The sequence below is a fragment of the Ambystoma mexicanum genome, chromosome 2p (genome assembly GCF_040938575.1).
Source record: "Ambystoma mexicanum isolate Mex_15411 chromosome 2p, UKY_AmexF1_1, whole genome shotgun sequence".
In the NCBI taxonomy this organism is placed as follows: Eukaryota; Metazoa; Chordata; class Amphibia; order Caudata; family Ambystomatidae; genus Ambystoma; species Ambystoma mexicanum.
The window spans coordinates 99560702-99582039 of record NC_090923.1 but is presented as its reverse complement, the minus strand read 5'-3'; the positions used below and the strand labels follow the sequence as shown (position 1 = coordinate 99582039).

The window sequence follows — 21338 nt, the reverse complement described above, 5'->3', positions numbered from 1 at the left end:
GGAGGAGTGATTTAGTCCAAAAGGTCTCGAGTACGGAGGCAGGGAGGATGTTTCAGCATACGATGTGGCCTTGAGGGATGCTAAGGTGGCAGTGAGGTCTTCCATAGTTAGTGTCTTGAAAGTTGTCCAGGTAGTTGTGGTGTGCTGTCAGTTGTGGCCTTGATGTCTAAGTGTTGCCGGATCATGTTGATCTTGTTGATGAATAAAGTTGATGGCAGTTTCTTTTTTTTTTAATGAGTGTGCTACGGGTCGGTCGAGCAGAGGGTTGATACACTGCTTGATGGCTTTGAAGAGGGCTCTACTTTCAATGTTGGCCTTGGCTATGCTGTTTTAGTAATAGTTGGTCTTGGCAGTGTTGATCAGTCACCTGCAAGTTAATTGATCAGGGCGTGATCCGATGCACTGCAGGATGTTCGCCAATTCCTTTCTTGTTTTCTGATATTTCATTAGTTGAGGTTGAGTTCTTGAGTGTACCAGGGGGCTGAATGTTTAGGCTTGAGGGTGTGCCGTTTCACTGGGGAATGGTGGTTGATGTTTGAGTGGGTGGTGGGGAGTTCTTGAAGCGAGTTGCAGACCTTGTTTGTAAGAGGTACACCAGCCAATGTGTGGTGGAGTTTGGTGACTCCAGTGACAGTTGAAGACTTCAGGAAAAACCTGTTCTGGCTGGGTATAGAAACTTCACAATGAAAAGCCCCACTCCAGCTGGAAGTCACACCTCCCATTTAATAATCCCGCAATAAAATGTGATGCTGCTGAAGGTGTAAAAATTCCCTATTCTGCAGACTGGCTGGCAGGAAAGAAGGGACTTCAAAAGAAGGCCCTCCTTGGCTGAAGCATGACTAAAAGGTGTGAATCCTTGTTGCACTAACTTCAAAGAGACTCATAAAAATCTCTGGTCACAGGCTGACCCAGGGGAACAGTTGGCTGTGGGGGATGAAACAGCCATCCCATTTGCTGACAGAAACATTTATCATTTAATTTAAAAGGCCATTTCCTTTTTAGGCATTTTGCAAAGCAATCAGACAGAGGTTTAATTTAATTTTTATGCCATTTTTCATGTCATTTCCAGGCGGTTTTGGAGGGTATAAAATGCATCTACCTGTGACTCTGGGAACTGGAATGGCCAGTCAGACTCATTTTCTGGCCGATCTGGCCATGTTACAAGTATGAAAGTGGGTGAAAAGGTGGAAAATGAGATTAGGAATATGATTGATAATTTACATATTCATAACTGTTGTACATTTTATGAAAACAATGGAAATGTGACTCATGGCCATGCTACATCATATGGATTTGCCGGTAGGCTTATCTAATACCCCTTGATCAGCTAAAATAGAATATATGTTTCATATGGCAGTTGCTGGTACAATTATGAAGCTGTGATACATAACTAGCTTTTGCCAAGAAGTTATACGGAGAACAAAGTATGATGACAAATGGAAAAAGACAGATGGTGCTCCACACCCCTAAACCAATCCTGACTGGGGGCAGAGAGAGAGAGAGAGAAAGTAACTGTCCAATTCCAGCAGCAGGGATTATTGCAGGATACTTCCCCTAGATTGTAAAGTTAGGGATGTCATTTCTGCTATATAAGGGGGACTGTACTAGGACTCAGGATAGATGCACACCAAAACTACGGAAATAGAAATAGAAAACTGGATAATGAAACATTTATAACATTTCTCTTCAAAATATCAACAAATAGAAACAATTACAGATTATAAGCTTGAACTTGTTCATTTGTCGACACAGGGCCCTGTGGAAATCACCATCTTGTGTACTTTATCGCGGTTGTGTGTGATTTCACCAAATTTATTTCATGGTGGGAGAATCGGTTGCTTTTTTTTCTTTAAGGACATTTGATCGCAAATGTATGTGTGGGGAAGACCCCCGCACCCTCACAAGCCTCCCCAATCTCCACCACCTTCATTATTACCCTAACCCATCCCGCACATACATATGCGTAAGAATTCAACACATGCTCCCTGGATGAAATCTACTGTAGCCAAACCTCCCGTTAACCTTTACCGCCACATATCCAAAGTACGGCCCATACACTACTGTTGGGCCACAATTTGTTAAGAGCTGGCCGCCACTGCAAATTTTAGTGGAAGTTAGTTTTTGGTGTGCAGCCCTTTTCTTAACAGACCATCACTTTTTCCTTAGTTTTGGTGATAAAAATGATAGCCATAGCCTTTAACAAAGCAGGCTGTGTTGAGAATGATGTGCAGACTTACCTAAGGCAGAGTCCATTTATCAGAAACAAGCAGAGATTTAACACGAAAAAATGTGGCTCTGGAAATGTTATTTCACAGAGGCCCCACATTCACCATCTGAGCGAATGTAGTGAGCGCGCGACCCCCTCCAAGAAGGATTTCAGGAGGTCCATGCCTGAGGAAGTTTGAAAAGATGGGCCCAAACTGTTTATTCTAAAGTCTAAGCGACAGAGAGGAGTATCAGGAGCTAGAAGCAGCTCCTGGGTATAGGCTATCAAGCAGGCAGGCGCTGGCTCTAGAGTCAGAGGAGCTAGAAAGAGGTGCTCTGCAAATCGAACTTTCACATTACAGGCAAACTATAACTTTGCGTCTATTGTATACATCCGATCATGCTTTAAATGGCTTCTAGTCGTGCCCTAATGGTCCATTATACATCGTCTACACACAAATGTACATCATGTAGGTCTGCGTGTATGTCAAAAGTTGGCATGGGGCGCCCAAAGCGCCTCGTGGTAGTCCTGTTTGTCGAGCTAATCTGGCTCATTTTGGGTACAGCCAGGTGCCCGGCTACCAACCATTTCAAAACCTGCATGAAAATATGCATACGGGCTGTTATGAGATTGAGAAGAAGGTTTGCTTAAAAATCAGAAAATGTACGTTTGCCAGACTACCAGTCACTCAGTTACAACAGAAGACTACTTGCAGACTCACCAATTTCATTGCACCCTATTATCTGCCCAACCAACATTGGCAGCCCTGTTCAGGCAACAACCAAGAAAGTCCATAAATTCTCACCCCGTCCTTAAAAAGAGGTACTTAACTTAACAATAGTCACCTCCTGACAATATCTTTGCAAGCTGTGCTTCACAGGGCAGCTGGTATGGGTGCTAAGGGAAACATACCACACTTTGACATACCCGCCATCCCTACACGGTCTACTGGAAAAACAGTGTCTTCCAATCCAAACCCCCGCTTCACACACAAAACTGGCCTTGTACCCAGATCACAACCATAGCTTTATCCACTACACTCTATCCAAAAGCACCCGATATTAGACCAAAGAAAAGAACCATTGTGGCCACCGTTTGGGAATGTTTAATCCTGCATTTGGGGTTGACAAGGACAGTACGGGCCCCACAGACTTTTGGCATACCCAGGGCTGTTAAAAGCCCTGTCCACCCCAGAAGTAGGGGGAGATAACCATTTGCACGCCGGGGACTCCCACTGGGGGTGCAAATAGTGTTTTTTGTTTTCGTTTTTAAGGGAAACTGGCATTGTGAGTACCCATTTTCCTTAAAAACAAACTACAAACACAAAACAGCCAACTGTGGAAATAGAAAAGGGACGTTGTCCCTTTACTATTTGCATCACCAAGGGGTGGGGAAAAGACTCAGCAAGAGGAGCTGCCAGCAAGTAGGTAACTGGGTGGGGTGGACACTGGGCACCTAGCGGGGTGCGAGAGGGTGTGAGGGCGGGGGTCGCATGGAAAAAGAAAAAGATGGCAGAGTAGAAGCGCCCCCGTTCAACAGAGAATGCAGGCAGCATCTGCCCGTGTCTCGGGTCTCCTGAGTGGTTTATGCCTTTCCACTGGGCTCTAATATTCTTCTACTTCTAGATACGATCCTGTGCTGCCACACAACTGGGGCAAAATCACGCTCAAAGTGAGAATGTTCTGCACCCCATCTGTAAATCCACACTTATGCCCACATCCATGACACCGCTCTTTCCAAGCCCCCGCAACTGCTTCCTTCCTCGATGCCAAGACAGTACCGGCAGACCTCTACACCAACCATTTGACTAATGAACAACCTAAGATTAGGCTCACCTTTTAACATAAAAGCTTTATATTACATTGCTGTTCCGAGTCTTCTGAAATGGATGCTGGCATTCCAACAGCTAGGGGAAGACGCAACTATATCCTGTCCTCCACCCGCTTACCATAACGCATGTATGACCCAGAACAGCCATTTGGATGTTAATCTACAACTGTTCCTCCTTTAATATATATTTTTTTTTTATTATTGTTTGATCAAAATGTGATTTTACAATACTGAAACTTTGTAGTAAACTACAATAAACATGTCTTTGTGTTTTCTGTTTTGGAGGCTTATTCTTTACTGTTCGCTGTTAACATTTAGTAGATTCGAGTCAATGTGTTCTAGCATTTTTGCAGTTGCTATTTGCCACATTGTTTTATCTCCCCCAATGAGTCTGCACCACCACAATTGCTCTTCTGGCAGTGTGCTGACACCCGGTATCATTGGCAGATAGCACTGTCTAAGTGCTGCAGTCGCTGTACATGCCATAAGTAAATGTCCTATTGTCTCCTTTGGAGATTGTGTGTCGTTGGAACAGAATCTGCAGGTGTTTGACTGTGCTTGTCCTCGAACATATCTTATTTCATTTGTTTTGAACAGGTTGAGCCTAGCTCGTAGAATTAGGTTCTGTGCTTGCCTATTTAGAAATTGCTTTATGTAGTTTTGCAGTTCATTTCTTTTTACAGTGAAACTTGGTAAATGAGCAATGAGTTTTAATGTCGCGGTATCGTCAATCGTTTTGGCCCAGTCCATATCTTTTATTTTCTTTAGCACTTTACATGGATTTGTGATGAGTTAGTCTTCATCTGAGATGATTGCATCTAATACTTTTTGTTTTGCTTTTGCCAGTTGCTTATCATATCACAAGTATTGTTGTTCATTTCTTGTTTAATGATACTGAAGATTTTGTTTTTGCTGTCCATTCTGCATTTGCGGTATAACATGATGGCATTGCAAGTTGCGGCACATTCTAGAGATTGTAAACTTAATTTGCGTCTTATTGCTACCCCAGGAGTCGAATTTGGTAGTTTAAGAACTTTGCGCCAGAAATGTGCTTCTAATTTGCACCAAATTTTCTGTGGAATCATCAGCATGGCTTCTATGCCATGAATGATGGTGGGTACGACCTTCATCTTGTAGAAGTTTATTATTGGTTTCAGGGAGAATTTTCCAAATTTGCTGTCAATTTTTTTTGCTTGAGCTGCTAGTTTACTCATGTTTGTATGTAGTTCCTGCTGCATTGTGGTTTCATGGAGGGAACTATCCATGTAGACTCCTAGATATTTAAAGTTTGAGACCACTTCAATTTTGGTCTTGCCCAAATGCCACTGAAAGTTTTCCTTTCTTGGGTGACATTGGCAAATCATGATTTTTGTTTTATTGATATTGATTTCCAAATGATTGCTGTTGGCGTAGATTAGAAGGGCGTCAGGTTTGCGCTGCAGCCCAATTTGGGTCTGGTCAAAAAGTGTTAGGTCATCAGCATAAAGTAGGTGTCCGATTTGCGTTTTCCCCAGTGTTGGTGGGAAGACTCGTGTTTGACTTCCCATATTTTGAATGTCGCCGATATAGGTGATAAAGAGTGCTGATGCCAGTGGACAACCCTGTTTGACTCCTCGTGTGGTTTTTATTTCGGCTGATAGGTCTCCTTCACGGCTGAGTCTGACTCTTATGGATGTGTCATGATGCAATGCTTGAATTGGCTCTAACAGAGCGTGGGGACATTTCCATGCTTCAAGTTTGTTCCACAAGAGGGATCTTTCAACTCTGTCAAAGGCTTGAGAGAAGTCAATATAAGCTGCGAACAGACGGTACTTCTTTTCTAGGGTTTTTGCTTTTAGTATACTGCACACTAGTATATTGCATGTTGTACCTGTGTGTTTCTTGAACCCTGTTTGCATTTCATCATTACATTCTGCAGAGGCCGCCCATCTTTGAAATCTCGTCAAGAGTAATGAGGCGTATACTTTCCCCATGACATCTAGTAGGGCGATCGGTCGAAAGTTCGTTGGATCCGTGAGGCTGCCTTTTTTATAAATCGGTACCACGACTGCTTTGGTCCATGATTGTGGCACTGATCTCGTTTCAGTGCATCGCTTGAAGATGACGCTTAGCAAGGTAGCCCATTCTTTTGGATGACTTTTTAGTTAAGCATTACTGATGCCATCTGGGCCTGGTGCACGCGAGTTTTTCAATTTTTTGATGATGTCGATAATATCCTCTTTTCTATCTAGGTTCGACCATTGTACAGCTTTTAGTTGTTGCGCCTGTGGTTTTACATTGAAATCAGATTTGAAGACTTTGCTGAAGTGACTTTCCCAAGTGTGTTGACTGATGTTGTTTAAAATTTGATTATCCTGTGATTGTTCAACGTTATGTATTAAGGACCAGAAATTCCTACTGTTGTTAAGCGCTTTTGTTATTTGTTCGGCGTCCTCTTGGTACAGTTTATGTCTATATGATCTTACCCAGGCTTTGTATTTTGTTTTGATACTTTGAATCTCTGATGTACTGTCTGTGGCAATTTGCTTGGAGGCTGTTCGAAGAGCTCTTCTATACTCGCGCCTTTTATCAATTAGAACTTTATTGTATGCGTGTTTAGTATTTCTGTTTGTTGCGTTTCCTTTTCTTTTTGTTGTTTGTATATACGGCAACAGTAAAGGTTGGTAGTCGATGCTGGGGCATGTCGCTGAGGTGGTGATAGCCTTGTATTTTGCTGTGATTTTGAGAATTTCAGCAGTACTTAGTTTGATTCTGGTGCCTTTCGCATTTGCCTCAATTTGTATGTTCATTTGACAGTTTTTGTTGGTTTTGAGGTTCCATGCGGTTTCAAGCAGGTTGTGGTCGCTTGTTGGAGTGTGCCGCACTTTAAAAAGTTGTAGGCAGTGCAACATGGATTTGGATACATAGATGTAATTGATTGTGGAGGCCGAGGATGCTCGCTTCCAAGTTGCTATTCTGTCTGTTTCCACGAACACGTCATCCAAGTTGTATAGCTCACGCGAGTCAGTGAACTTTCGCCAAATTGTGCCACGGTGTGCGGACGCCTTTTGTAGTTCCGTTGCATTCATACTAGTTGTTTGGGTGACATTTAGATCTCCACATATAAAAATGTTCTCTATGTCATGTTCGGTTCTTACTGCATCAATTGTCCTTTCACAAAGGTCTATGAATTTTTTTGCGATGATTGCAGCTGGGTTCCAGTAAAGATTTATTATAACAATTTTTGGTAAATCTGTCTTATGATTTTCGTTGCCTTGCCAGGCAATCTCTACTGCCAAAATTGATTGATTTGCAATTATCGTTTGTACGATGGAGGCTCCAGAACCATTTCTGCAGGCTATCAGGAGACCTGAAGTTGGACGTCCTTTGGTTCCTCTTGCAGCAGGGGATAGAATGATCTGATATCCTTCTAGTGTGGGAGTTTGCTGAAGCCAAGTTTCCTGTAGACAGATTATGTGAAATTCTCCAAGATTGGGGCCTCCTGGAGCAGTCAGATGTATATGACCTCGCGTGTTCCATGAACATAACTTGATGTCATTGATGACTTCTATGGGTTCATTACATGTGACTGCTTCCGCCCGCTTGAGTGGCTATTGTTTGCGATGTAGGTTTAGTGCTTTTGGCAACCAAGCCCAGATTCCTGTTTTACTGCTTGTATTTGGGCTTTGCTTGAATTGAGCCATCGGTGTTGAGCCGACTCTTTGCGTGCAGGTTATTTTTGTGGTACCATCTATGATTGGTGTCCGTTGTGGCTTTACCATCTTTTTTTCTCCGTTGTTTTGTTGTGTACGGAGTCATTTTTGGTTTTATAGTGCTCATTTTTGCTCTTATCGTAATGTGATCTCTGATATTTCTTTGATGTTTCAAGTCCCTTTGTTACTTTGTGGTCTTTCTGAGGATAATCCTCTGTATCTTTTTTGGCATGCGTCTTGTACTTCGTGGTTAAGGGTTTTTTTCCGTGGCGTTAGTCTCTCTAGTTTTAGCTGATTCGATGCGTTCTTCGTTACTGGGTACTGTGAGGTCTTCCACGTGGTAACCAGAATTGCAGATGTCTCTTCTATGTTTTAGAATTTTTTTGAATATTGTTGAGGACGTTAGATGCAGTATTGTGACTGCCCCATGTTGCGTATGCCATGGTTCAACGATTTTCAAGTCGTCTGTGTGAAGTTTCTGTAAATCTTTAATTTGACGCAGTATTTTCAAGACCGTTCTTCGATTTAAAATAGTCTCTTCTTTGATGCAACTTCGTTGGGTCATTCTAATTGAATATTTTGTGGGGTATCTCCCATCGTTTTCTTCAGTTTCTGTGTTTCTTGTGTTTGGAGCGTGAGATGCTCGTTTGTGTGGATCATTCTGTTTATGTCCTGAGCTGGGATCATGTTTGGTATTGTTGTTAGTTTTTCTTACTTCGTGTTCTCGTTTCTTGGGTGCATCTTTGTACACCTTTAGCGTTAGTTTTTTTTCTCCTTGAGATTCTTGTGTTTTGTTTTGTGTTCGTAGAGTGGTTGTTGACTCTCTGTCCGTTGTTGTTTTCTTTTTTGTAAGGCGTTCTTCTGATTTGTTTCTGATATATTTTGTTTTATTGATGTTCTTACTTTGGATAGTCTCCGTACATCTATCTGCGATATGGATTTGCTTGTGCTCTTTTTTGTTCTCACGGTATGCTGCACACTTTGTTAGACGATTTCGTTTTTGTTCCAGGGTTTCGAAGTCGCGTTCTTGCAGCATTTCCGCATGTTTTTCTTCTGTAGTTGCTGGAGTCTTGTTTCGGTGATTGTGTTTGTTCCGCCTTTTGATTGACTGCAACTAATGATGTCGGTGAATCAATGACTTCATCCGAATATGTGCTAAGGTTCGTTAGGGGATCCGTTAAGTCCAGTTTATCCTTGGAGTTCCGTTCTTTGGCCATATGAGGGGGTTGCAACTCTGATCTCACCTTTGTCTTTGGCGTTTGCTTGATTTAACAGTGGCGTCGCTGGGGGGGGGGCTGGAGGGGCCGCCCCCCCCCGTGAATCCATGTGCCCCCCTTGTGCCCCCCCTACCTAAGACGAGCAGTGACCATGTTCTCCCCCTACTTTTGTCTGTGCCCCCGCCTACATGGGTCTTTGGCCCCCTCTGTGCCCCTCCTAAATTTGATTCCTGGCGACTGGCCACTGTACATGGGTGAGGGCTGATGTGAGAGGAGAAAGAAGGGAGAGGGGAGAGAAAGAGGGGGGGGGAGTGGGGAGCGAGAGGAGAGAACGAAGTGGATCGACTGGGCTGTGGGCACCAGCGTTATGAAAGTATTTTACAATGGCAATTAAGACATTTACTGTGGGCACCGGAGTCATGTGGCGGTTTGACAGTGGCTGAGCTAGCATATATTGTGGGAAGAGGCATCAGTAAACTGCACATTCTAGGTTTAGACGGATTTCTGTTAGACATGTGCTGTAAAAATGCATTACTTCAGCACTTTATTTTAAATATTTGTTTTGGGGGTGGGAATCCCCCCACACGTTTTCCTATGTTAGATTAGGCTCCCTTGCTAGGCTTAGAAAAGTTTACACCACCAAAATAAAAATGCAGCCATAACCGAGATATGATTGGTTATTTATAACGCGCTTAATACCCAGAGCTTTCTATGCGCGGACCCAGGGATAGAACCTGTGCTGCTCCGTGTCGTCTTGCTTCCAAGGAGAGCATGTTGCCCCTGCGCTATCCCCCCCCCCGAGACGTGTATTTTGAGTTATGTCTGCTCAAGACCTCAAACAGCAAAGTGCCCGGGGTTCCAGAACCCGTCCTTCCACTGTTTACCTTCACAAACCTAGTGGCCATCCATGGAACCAGCACCAGCTTTCAGGCTAATCTGGAGCCTCCAGCCCTTAGTCCTCATCGCCCACATCCCCCAAAGACTAGATTGAAGCCAGTGAAAGCCTGCAGAGTTAACACAATGAACTGAAGGGGCACACTTCAGAAACGGGGTCCACTTTGGGAAGACACAAACTGCAAAGCAATACAAAGGATTATTCATGGATGTTGGTCGCGAACGCTCTAAGCCCATGGGAACATTGGGGGCCTTCACTCCAGTCGCTTTAGGCGCTCACCTTGCGTGTGGGTCTGCATGTCCCGGGCCAGCTCCATGGGAAGGAGCGAGTTCACCAGGGTGGAGATGATGGAGGCGTCCAAGTTGCACATGGCTCCAAAACACTTCAGCAGCAGAAGGCGCAGGGGCACCCTGTGTTCCTGGCAACAGAGAAGCACACGGCAGCCATTAGACGCACCTCTGAGAGAAGACACCCCGGCACAAGGCAAACGCACTTCTGTTGAACGCCATATTCAGAAAAGCTGGAAAGGGAAGTGCGCCCTCTGCTGCTTGCCCAGCTCTCAGCCCCAGGAAGACAATGGGCCTGATTCACAGAATGGTTTCCAATGGGGTTTTGCCATTATAAAACGCTTCTGTTAATTAGGCCCAACAAAGCAGCCCAGGCGCACTCCGCATGCAACGTACACACTAACAAATCAAGTACAATTGCATTCACGAAATTTGACATTACAGATCGATACACAAAAACTGAATTCCAATGAAAGAAAATCTATATAAAACTAAAATACAATATTACGCAACTGAAAATAGAAAGGGGCAAAAACAAATTCATTTAATAATAGATTAACTGTCCATATAAGTGCAAAGCCAACAAAATAATTAATAACTAACAGGTATGAAACAGATTGCCCAATGTTTACTCCTGTCTGTGGAAAAAATGGAGTGGCAGGGGGGGAAAAAAAAGATCAGGACAACTAGGAAAGTAAATGCGGGAGGTTGTGAGCATCCATCTTCCTAACTATGAACCAACCATATCATTCAGTACTCAGTAGCAGAAATCTTAGCAAACGTACAATGAATTATTTTCAAAAGCATTACGGCAATCATGCCTGACGCCTACTCAGCTCTGGTCGGCAAGATGGCTCAGTGAGCTAGGCGCACGCAGCAGACCTTGGCACTTGTCCAGTGCTCAATGCTCATTTTGCAGAACCCTGGTTTTCACCTGGCAATGGCCAACGTCGCTTTTTATTCATTGGAGTACTATTGCATTGGTTAATAATTAAAGCACTTAGAAGCGGGACGACTGGATCAGTAAGTCCTTCCAGATCGTTCAACTACCAGTTCATTAATTTACTAACAAATGACACTGTAAAGACGCATATTCCCTTAAGCCCCAATGAAATGGCTGGAGCCCAAATTGCACAAACGGGTCTTCTAGTTCCGAGGTTTTGCCTTTCACCTTCCATGATCACTCACCATGCTGCCCGGGGTTGAGAGGGGTGCGAAGGGAGGGTGGGCAAGGAGGGGGGAACATTGAAACATCTGGACTGCGAAAGGTTTGCCACCCTGCTCCCCACCCCCTCTTACATCCTCAGGTCTTTATGACCAAGGTCAGAATGTATTCATTGAGAACTAGGCTGGCCGCTGTGTAAAGGAGAGCGCGGAGCGCGGAGCTAGCCAGGGCAACGAGAGTCATGGCGTCGCTATGGAGGACCTCATTTGCAGGACTCCTAATTCAAGTGGCCTAGAGTGCAGGATCTCTCATCAAGCCAAACCTTATTTTGCGTATAGAATTTCCCAGACAACAGAGGTCCCTTCTTCAGGAAGATCTCAGACAGCTTTGCCCCTTGAATGCCCTGCTTGTGAGAACCAGTCACCAGGCAGGCAATGGTATCAGGGTGTGGACAGTATAGCCTGGTATCAGAACAGGTTACCAAGGACCGCGTGAGACATTGGCAACTACCTCCTTGTGCTTTCAGAGGTCAACGGCAACTTTAGACGGCTACACAACTACAGACCTGTTTCTTGGAACGTTTTGCTCTAATGAAAAGAGCAAGCACTCAGCCCCTCCGACCCCAACTCCACCCCACCCCCTTTGGAACAGCATCTACATGTACGATGCAGCAATGAAGGACAGGAGAACAAGAAACCGGTTTTAGTCCAGGCGATTTTACCCCCACTGAGTAATATTGAAAAGTCCACGTTTCGAGGCATCACAAATCTCACACTATGGCCCTCATTAGGAGTTTGCTGGTATTCAGTCAGTAATTCCAGCGGGCTACCAGCAAACTCCACTTACTGTCTCCGCCGTCCGATATTCTCGTATTACAAGTGGCGGAGACCCAGTAAGTTCCCATTCTCATCACTCCATAGGATGGCATCTACTGAATCACTGGCACCAGTGATTCAGGCATTTATCCGCCGGTGGGGGCATGATCTACCAGCATTTTCTCCAAACTGGCAAAGTTGTAATGAGGTCCTTTGTCTTGCACAGCGTGCTCAGAGATAGTGAAACAAACATTTCAACAGCTTTGTACGCATCCGGTCGGGAGGTGGGGTGTGAAGGGAGCGATATTCTGGAGGATTCAGAAACATAAAATTACCCTGGGAATGAAGGATGTAGAACTATGACCCAGACATTGAAAAACATCCCAAACTGCATTGACTACTAAAAATGTGGACCACTGAAAGGTTACTGTGGACCACTAAAAAGTTTCTGGATAACAGAAATGTGAATGTGAATGTGGACAACAGAAATGTGAATGTGGACAACAGAAATGTGAATGTGGACAACTAGAGAGTTAACATACACTACTAGCAGGTTGGCTTTCTAAGTCAAGCTTCATTTAGCAAGAATAGGAGTCCACAGAAGGGGTTTGTCAAGATGGCTGTAACTACATTCACAGATAAAAAGGCTCCTCAGGTGGGAACCGTAGCTCCTGGGTGGGAGCAGTGGGCAGGCGCTGCTTCAGGAGATCAAGGAAATGAGGTATGTTGTGCAGTCAAACCATCTTTAACACAAACATGTTTTTCAGTACCTTCCTACAGCAGTCCAAATTTACTAATGTAAAAATAAAGGCAAACTTTTCTAATGTAGTTCGTAAAACAATGCGCTGTAAAAGCAGTGAATTAATTAGTATCCAGTCACACTTATGCCTAGGATCAAAACCTGACCGCGTGAAACATGGAAGGGTCAATATAAACATATTGATTAGTTTTGCATAGCTTCAAAAAAGGAAAGTGAATCAGTTCGAAATGGGATTACGGTGCACATGTATGCAAATCTAAATTTGGTTTTAAGGTCACATGTATAGTCGTTAGGCACCACTTGAGGGGAGTAGTACCTTGTGCTATTCTAAACTACGAACAGGAGCCAATGAACTCCCAGTTCTCATGTATTTCGATCCCAGCACTCAATCCGGAAGATGGTCAGTGCCAGCTCTTTGCTTGGGAAGGTCTGATATGTGAAAGCGCGTCGGGCAAGTTGGAGAAGAACTTGATCTAAGTACCAGCAACGTAAGGAAATTAGCACGCCAAAGAAGGCGTCGGCGTACTTGTACAGATCAGCCCAACACATTCTTCCGTGTGATACAGTCTGCTGCGGGTCTGAGCCCCTCTGTAGTAGTGTTCCAGAATTTCACTGCAGTGTACAAAGAAGCACAGCCACCACGCCGTGATCTGCGCATTTTGGGGGAGAAGTAAAATGGTTGAGGATTTCTAAGCGCAACAAACGTGTTGGTTGGTACAAGTTAAATCTAGATTTGATGGGTTTATGGACCAAGCCTGGTGACTTGGATTCTACACAATCCGCAACACGCCACCAGTTCAGAGAGTCTGGAGTAGGGGAGTCTGGAGTAGGGGAGCCTGGTCCAACTCATGGGCCAGATCCATGCTGGGTTTTCAGGATACCCCTCATTAATATTCATGATAGATTTGCATACAATGATTCAAAATGTATGAACATTGTTCCTTATAAATATTGAGGAAAACCCATTAGGATTCTGGCCCTCGGTGCCTGGAGTTCGACAACCCTGCACGATGGACAACATATTTAGGAATGTTTATGTAGGTACAGCAGGGATCGCAATAAGGATGTGTGAAGCAGATGCTAAAAGCAGCTCTTGGTTAGCCAGTAAGCGGGAGAAACGCCAGGAAAATTATAATCTTTTATCTATTATAGATTTAACTCATTAAGGTTTAAAGGCCTTCTAGATGTGTTCCAATAGTCCTTTAACTCCAAGTGTTTGGGAATCTGTCTAATACAAAGGTCAGCAAACCTTTGACTCTCCGGGTGTTCTGGACTACAAATCTCACCAGTCCTAGCCAGCTTAGTCAATGGTGAGGGATCATGGGAGTCATAGTCCAAACCATCTGGAGAGATACATGTTGCAGTCCCAGTTCTAATGTTATAAAGGAATGTTTCTATGGCACCAGTCAGCCGGGGGAGTAGCTCTTGGTTGCAGATCGTGACAAGCTTAACAGGCTCTTCTAGGCTTCAAAACCGCCCCTGGCAATTTGCAACCCTGACTGAGTTAGTATAACCAGCATGTGACGTGACCATCAGGATGGTATGTTACATGTAAGAGATGTCCCAGTGTTCTGAAATACTGCTGCCACTGCAAATAAAGATCGACCTGCTTCCAAAATAACGCTAGCTCTATCAATGTGTCTGAGGATAAAGGGCATGAGCCTAATTAGATCGACTAGACTTGAGCTGACCAGGTACATTGGGGTGCTCAAACTAGAGAGATTTCCACCTTGGATGGGTTCAACTTAAGATGGTTTGCACCCATCCAAGAATCAATGAATGATAAGTGGTTTAGCAAAGATACCAACTGGCCTCAGTGCAAGTTCATGCTGACCCGACCAGTCCCGAGGGAGGCCCATGAAGAGACCGAGTCGCAGCTCTCAGAGGGGCAATGAGAGGGAGAAAAGGACGGACAAAGCTGGGCAACATGACATGACATGCTACTGACGGAGAGTGAAACTAGGGAGCTTGCAAAATGCAATGCCCGTCTTGTTCTGCTCTGCTGATGCTGGAGGCAGTGCGAGGTCCTAACTGTGGTAAAGGTGCTAAGGCGGAGCGAGGAATGATGCGGCACTCAAGCTGCAGGAAAGGTTCAGAGATGCTGGAAGATGCACTGAGTTTCAAGCAGCTGGTAAATTAGAGAGACTACACAGTGATGCAAGTCCAAAGCTGCAGGAGCACGGCTCCTGAGGCTTATCATTTAACTAGATCAGGGAATCAACTGTCCTTCATCTGACCAGAAAGAGAAGATCCAAGTAGCTTCCTATCTTGCCAAGCTCCATGATAGGTTAGCAGAATGCCAAAAGGTTGGCCCCTTATTAGGTATTTTATACAGCACTAGCTCACCACTGTGGTAGTCTCAAAGCAAGTCAACCTTGTCGATGTTATGGTCATTTTAATCTAGCCACGGACATCAGGAACCTAATCCGTTTAGGATTCATGGAGTCCCGTCCAGAGACTGCAGGACATTAGTCTACGTAGGATGTACCAGCTGGAAAAAGGTGAGAAATCTAAGGAGACAGATGCGTTAAAGTAAAATCTGGTGTAGAGCATGAGAAGGTGTGCAAACGAGTGAAAGAGGGGTGGAGATTGCTGCGTTGTAAATATGTATTTAAAGTCTGGGTGCTTGAGGGTTCAAGATGTGCTTGGGCTGTCCCACATCTATTGTGGGCATGGTTCACCAGGGCCATGCCAATGGACTGGCCGTGTCTTCCAAAAGGCCTTAATAAATAGGACCTTTGTCCTTGACCTTTGACATCCTAGGGATATGGGTTATGTGGAAAATAAATGAATCAGTTATCATGGATATTACGGTACCACATAATGATGCAGTTGTGCACAAGATAGCCATAATCTAGGTCACAACAAGGTGTTTTTTTAGAAGACCCTGGTCTTCAGCTCCCTCCAACACAGTAGGAGTCTTGGCGCAGTCCGGATTGCCACCGGGATAGAGTTCCAGAAGACCAGAGCGTAGCATGAGAAGGACAGTTTCCTAGTTTTTTTCCATGCAAACTAGTATAATTTTCAGTCTGCTGGAAGTCTTGCTGTGAAACGACAGCGTGCCACCCAATATTTTTAGTTTGGCCATCAGGCATACAAGGTGGAGGTTGCTATGTAGATGAGGTACAGTTTTGAACCAGATCCTGGCCGGGATAGAGAGTGAATGTAATTTGTGAAAAGTGGGGGTAATAAGGTCAAATGTCCTAGAGCCGGTGGGTGCGTGATCTGCGACATGGCGGGCTGCTTTCTGTTGGACAGGTGAGCAGCTGGGAGCCTTGCAAGGAGGGCATTACCCCCATTGAGATGCAAGACGACTGGTACCTACTCCACCTTTCGGATGTCATGGGACAGGAGTAAGTGCTTGATCTTGCGGAGTAGAGAGATCTGCTACCAAGCCTTCGGACCATTTTTTGCGATGTGTTGTTGGAAGGATAGATTGCAATCCACAATAAACACTAGAGATTTTGCTGGGTGGGTGACGTGAGGGTTGAATCCGTCCAGGTGCATTTCATCCAGACACCTTTGAGTGGTTTACTACTTGGAGAGGTGGCCCAAGAATAAGAATTTGGTCATGGTGGGGCTAAGCTTTAAGGGGTACTTGCCATCCTCATTTGAATGGTTGCAAAGCTTGAGCGAAGACGAGCGATACCTTGTGGGCTCTTGACACGTTTAGGTACAATGAAGAAACTGAAGGAGCCAATCAGGTAGGTTGTATTCTTTATTAAGAGCCTGCGGAGCACAGCGTTGCACCATCACCGCAGTAAGCTCTGAACGACTGGAACCCCCACACAATGCAAACAAACACTACAACGGAATAAGTACACACACATCATAACATATTTTGCCCCTTATAATTGCAACGAAAAGAGAAAAAACAAAGCAAACAAAGAACAAAAAGGAAACCAATTATTCTGAACAAAGCTGGGGAAAATTAAAAACCAACCCACACACTGCATAGTGTTCTATGACACCACTAACATTTCACATATTCAATCCTTAAGCCAAGTAGACTCACCTCTTTGCTCTTCCATTCGTCCCAACTACCGCCTCACTCATCCCCAGACTACCAGTACCAGACTCACTGTGGACTACAGGGTTTCCAGATTCCCCCTTAGTGGCTCTACCAAGCACCTCCCTCCCCCTCCTGATAAGGTGCCAACCTGCCCTTCGACCACACTTCTCCACTTCCAACAATGACCACCCCACTCCTCATGGCAGAAATCATTTTGGGGCCCATAAAACTTACATTTCAGTCCCAACCCGGGATTCCGAAATATTACAAGATCTCCTACTTTCAAATCCAATCCAATGCTATAGACTTATTGTCTTCGTCAAAGACCCACCTATAATGCTCCTGCCCCTCATCACTTTCATGACCTACTCACGATCAAACAACAAGCCACCTGGGACTTAACTTGGTACACAGCTCTCACCCCTTAAGCGACACAAAAGGAGCCGCCTTGGTCACAGAATGCAGACCGACTGGTACACTAACCACACATGCTTTTTAGTACAACTTGCCATGGCAGCTTCAAACATAGCCAATTGGATCCCTACTTTAATTAAACTATTCATTCGTTTTACTAGCCCATTAGTCCTAGGATAGAGCACCGTGCCAACATGCCTAATTGAATACGCAACCAAAAATCTTCTCATGACCTCAGAGCAAAACTGAATACCATTATCAGTCACAATTTCCGTGGAAACCCTGGTCAACAGAAGACACCTTCAACAAATGCGACCAATTCCACTTTCGTAGCCTCTAACACCAGTTTTCATTCTAACAACTGTGTATGGTAATCTACCATCACCAAAATGAACTTGAGACCACTTCCCCAACCCTTGGTTAGGACCCATCACATCAACTGCTACCTTTTGTACAGTTGGACCAAAACCACCACAGGAATGAGAAGAGTTTCACAAACTATGCTGCTCTTGTTACTCACCAAACACGCACCACACTCTGACCTTTCTCTCCACAAACATCCACCCATCAATGGCCACCAGAAAGTGCTGTAATCTCCTTTTTGTGCCACCTGCACCCAAATGCCCCTGATGCGCTAAATCATTAAATCTCTGAGACTCTCCGGAGGAATAAGTTCGGCCTGCTTTCTCATCCCTCAAGGATAGGTCCTCTTTCACTTCGGACCAAACTTCAAAGGCCTTCTCCAAGAACACTTTCTGGGCCATCCAGCCACCATCCACTCTTTAATGCACTACAACACGTGATCAACTTCCGCCAGCTCCCACTCGCGTGGACTCGCAACATCCTGGTCTACACTAGCTACCACCACCTCTTCTCCGCACTGGTCCTCCTTATATCCTGGGACCTCTAGAAGACATGACAAATAGTCTGCTACATAATTCCTAGTGCCAGGGAGGTAACACCTGGAAGTCATAGAATTGTAACCCTAAAAGCCACCTGGAAATTCTAGGAAAACCACTGCTCCACCCTCCACTCGAGAACATTAGGACTTGGGGTCTGTTCTCACAAGAAAGCGTTGGTCTTGCACATTATTTTTTAAGTGCAGGATGGCCCAATACACTGCAAGTCCTTCCCTCTCCACCATTACTTTCAGCACCCTTGAGAGGTCTAGATGCAAATGCCACTACACGTTCTTCCTTGCCACGATTACACTGCATCAAAGATATGCCTAACCCCAACATGCTGGCATCCACTGTGGGATAGAATTTATCCTCATCGCAAAACTTCCCCAGGGAGGGAGCCTTAACTATGTCTGCCTTAATTCTCTCAAACGCGTGCTCACATTCCTCAGACCAGTTGCATCTCGTCCCTTTGTTCAACAAGGATCTAAGTGGAGTTGAGATCACTGCAAAATTGGGGACAAATGTGTGGTAGTAATCGGCTAATCTCAAAATAAGCTAATCTCAGAAAATAACTCAACTGATCCTTGTCCTTGGGTTCTGGGGCCTTGCTAATCAATGCAACAAGACTTCTCTTCGGACTAATACCTTTTGTCAAACAACCACCTAAATATTCCACACACTCCATGCCAATCCACTAATTACGCTTGACACTGAGCCCCGCCTCCCTCAACCTGTTTAGCACCACTCAACTGCTCGTCATGCTCTTCCCCTGAATTTGCATATTACACATCTTGAAACACAACCACATTTGGGACGTTTTTCAAAACCTTTTACAGAACACATTGGAATACTGCTGCTCCCGAAGACAAACCGAATGACCCCTCCGTGGTAAGAAAGGATGCGACATGTTGACACTGATGCCAAAGGCACATGGTGATAGGCCGTTGAGAAATCAATTACAGTAAACAGTTTTGCTTCCCCCAGTGTCGCTAACACTTCTGAAATGATAGTGAACGGGTGCCGATCTATCCAGATCTTGTACTGAAATCTTTTAGGTTCACACATAATCTCAGGTTCCCATTACTTTTGCCCACCAGAAAGACATGGGACAACCGGTCTGTGCTCTCCACTCTCTTTTGTAATGAATCTAGCTTGCTTTTCAACTTCTCCTTCAGCTGAAGAGGCCCTTTTCTCACCATATGGATGACTGGGACTGCTTTATTCTAGACCTTCATGCAATGTTCAAAGTCCTTCAGTATTCCCAGCTCGTCTGAATACTTCTGGGATTTCGTTAGCCCACTATCTTCTACCTCTGCCACTGACACCGATTCACTCAAGTCAGCTTGCATACAGATACCTTATTCAGCTTGTTGATCCTAGCCCAATAGTGATGATCCTTTATGAGCTACATACACCTCAGCTGAGCATTTCCTGCCCTTGTATTTAATTAATGTCGCAAATTTGGCAAGTAGGTCAATTTCGACCTCCCCGTAAGCATATGGTTGAATGTCATACTCCACCAAATTTCCCCGAGACATACTTAGGACTCCTGCATAGGTCTTGCTAGATACAAATGTCCACGGGGACCCACTGTCCACCTTCATCAGTAACATTTTGCCATTCAATACGAAGACGTTGATTGGGCCCCTCTTGTTCCCTGAGATGGCAGTGATCTCGAACACATGCCAGGCTTATGATATAATGTTACTTTGCATTTATATAGCGCCTTATGTACCATTGGTATGGTCTCAAGGCGCTGGTAGGTTGAACGCCCTTGGGAACCAAAATTCAGGTCAGTAGAGAGTCAAATGGTGCGTGTGAGCACCGGTTATGTGTGCAGCTGGTGTGGCAATTGTGTGATAGGTGCTTCTTAGCTGTAGGTGTGGAGGATGAGATATCAAGAGTATGTGTTCGTTCTGCAGGTTGTTATCCAGACCGATTTGGATGCGTTAGCCCTGAGAAGAAACGTCTAGGCTGGAGGATGTGTAGCCACAGTGTTTAGTTAGGGTGATGGGTAGTATGAGGCAGATGGTATGAGAACAGCTATACCAAATGGTGTCATAGTATCGCTGTGTTCCATATGAGTGGTGGTGTAAAGAAGAGTAAGCGTGGAGATGTGAATATGGTGGTTTACCTTAGGTGCTCGAGACCAAGCTCACTCCAATAGTTCCATGTACTCCATCCGTTCCATGTACTCTGACTGTTCCATGCATTACGACCGTGTCAAGCACTGAAAACCGTTCCTTTCAATGCACTCCAATCCGTTCTGTGCACTCCAATCCGTTCCGTGCACTCACGACTGTTCTATGCACTCCACTTCTTTCCAAGTAATTCCAGTCTGTTCCAAGCACTCCACTCCGTTCCAAGCACTTCAACCATTTTATGCACTGCTCCTTTCATTCGTTTTACCCCACGTTATCCTTTCTCCATGCACCATCCATCCACATACGTCATCTTCACACGTTCCGTCCACTTAACTGTTTCCATCCATTTCACACGTTCCACCCACTTCACCGGTTCCACCCACTTCCATCATCAGTTCTACCACTTCACCCATTCTACATCAGTTCACCCGTTCCATCCCCATACTTCACCTTTTCCATCTATATAGTTCAGCCGTTCCACCCAGTCCAGCCGTTCCAATCACAGTTCACCTGTTCCAACTTCATACTTCCTCCGTTCCAACCATATTTTTCATTTTATCCATCTACTTCACCCTTTCATTCATATACTTCAATCGTTCTATTCAATATATTTGACCCTTTTTGTCCACAAACTTCACCCGTTCCTTCCTGATATTTTACCCGTATCGTCCTTAAACATCACCCGTTCTTCCAGCTCCATCCTCCGTTTTTACCATCCACTTCACCTGTTGCCTTACTACACCCATTCCTTCCAACCACTTCACCTGTTCCTCCACCCACTTCACCTGTTCCATACACATACATCACCTGTTTGCTCCGCACCCGACACCCGCATCTCGCTCCGCATTCCACACCCGCACCTCGCTCCGCATTCCACACCCGCTCCTCGCTCCGCATTCCACACCCGCTCCTCGCTCCGCACTCTACACCCGCTAAGCACCCGCAACCTATCCTACATCCGCTCAACACCCCACATCGGCTCAACACCACTGCACCCTA

General features: G+C 44.9%; 1 protein-coding gene across 3 annotated transcripts in view; it reads right to left on the bottom strand.

The window, feature by feature from the left end:
* NCKIPSD (NCK interacting protein with SH3 domain) overlaps nt 1–21338 on the bottom strand; it is a 651336-nt gene that overhangs the window by 197620 nt on the left and 432378 nt on the right. For all 3 annotated transcript variants that reach the window (XM_069643331.1, XM_069643334.1, XM_069643332.1), the window contains exon 8: nt 10120–10258. In XM_069643331.1, the coding sequence (XP_069499432.1) occupies nt 10120–10258 (139 nt within the window). The remainder of the gene's footprint in view (nt 1–10119; nt 10259–21338) is intronic.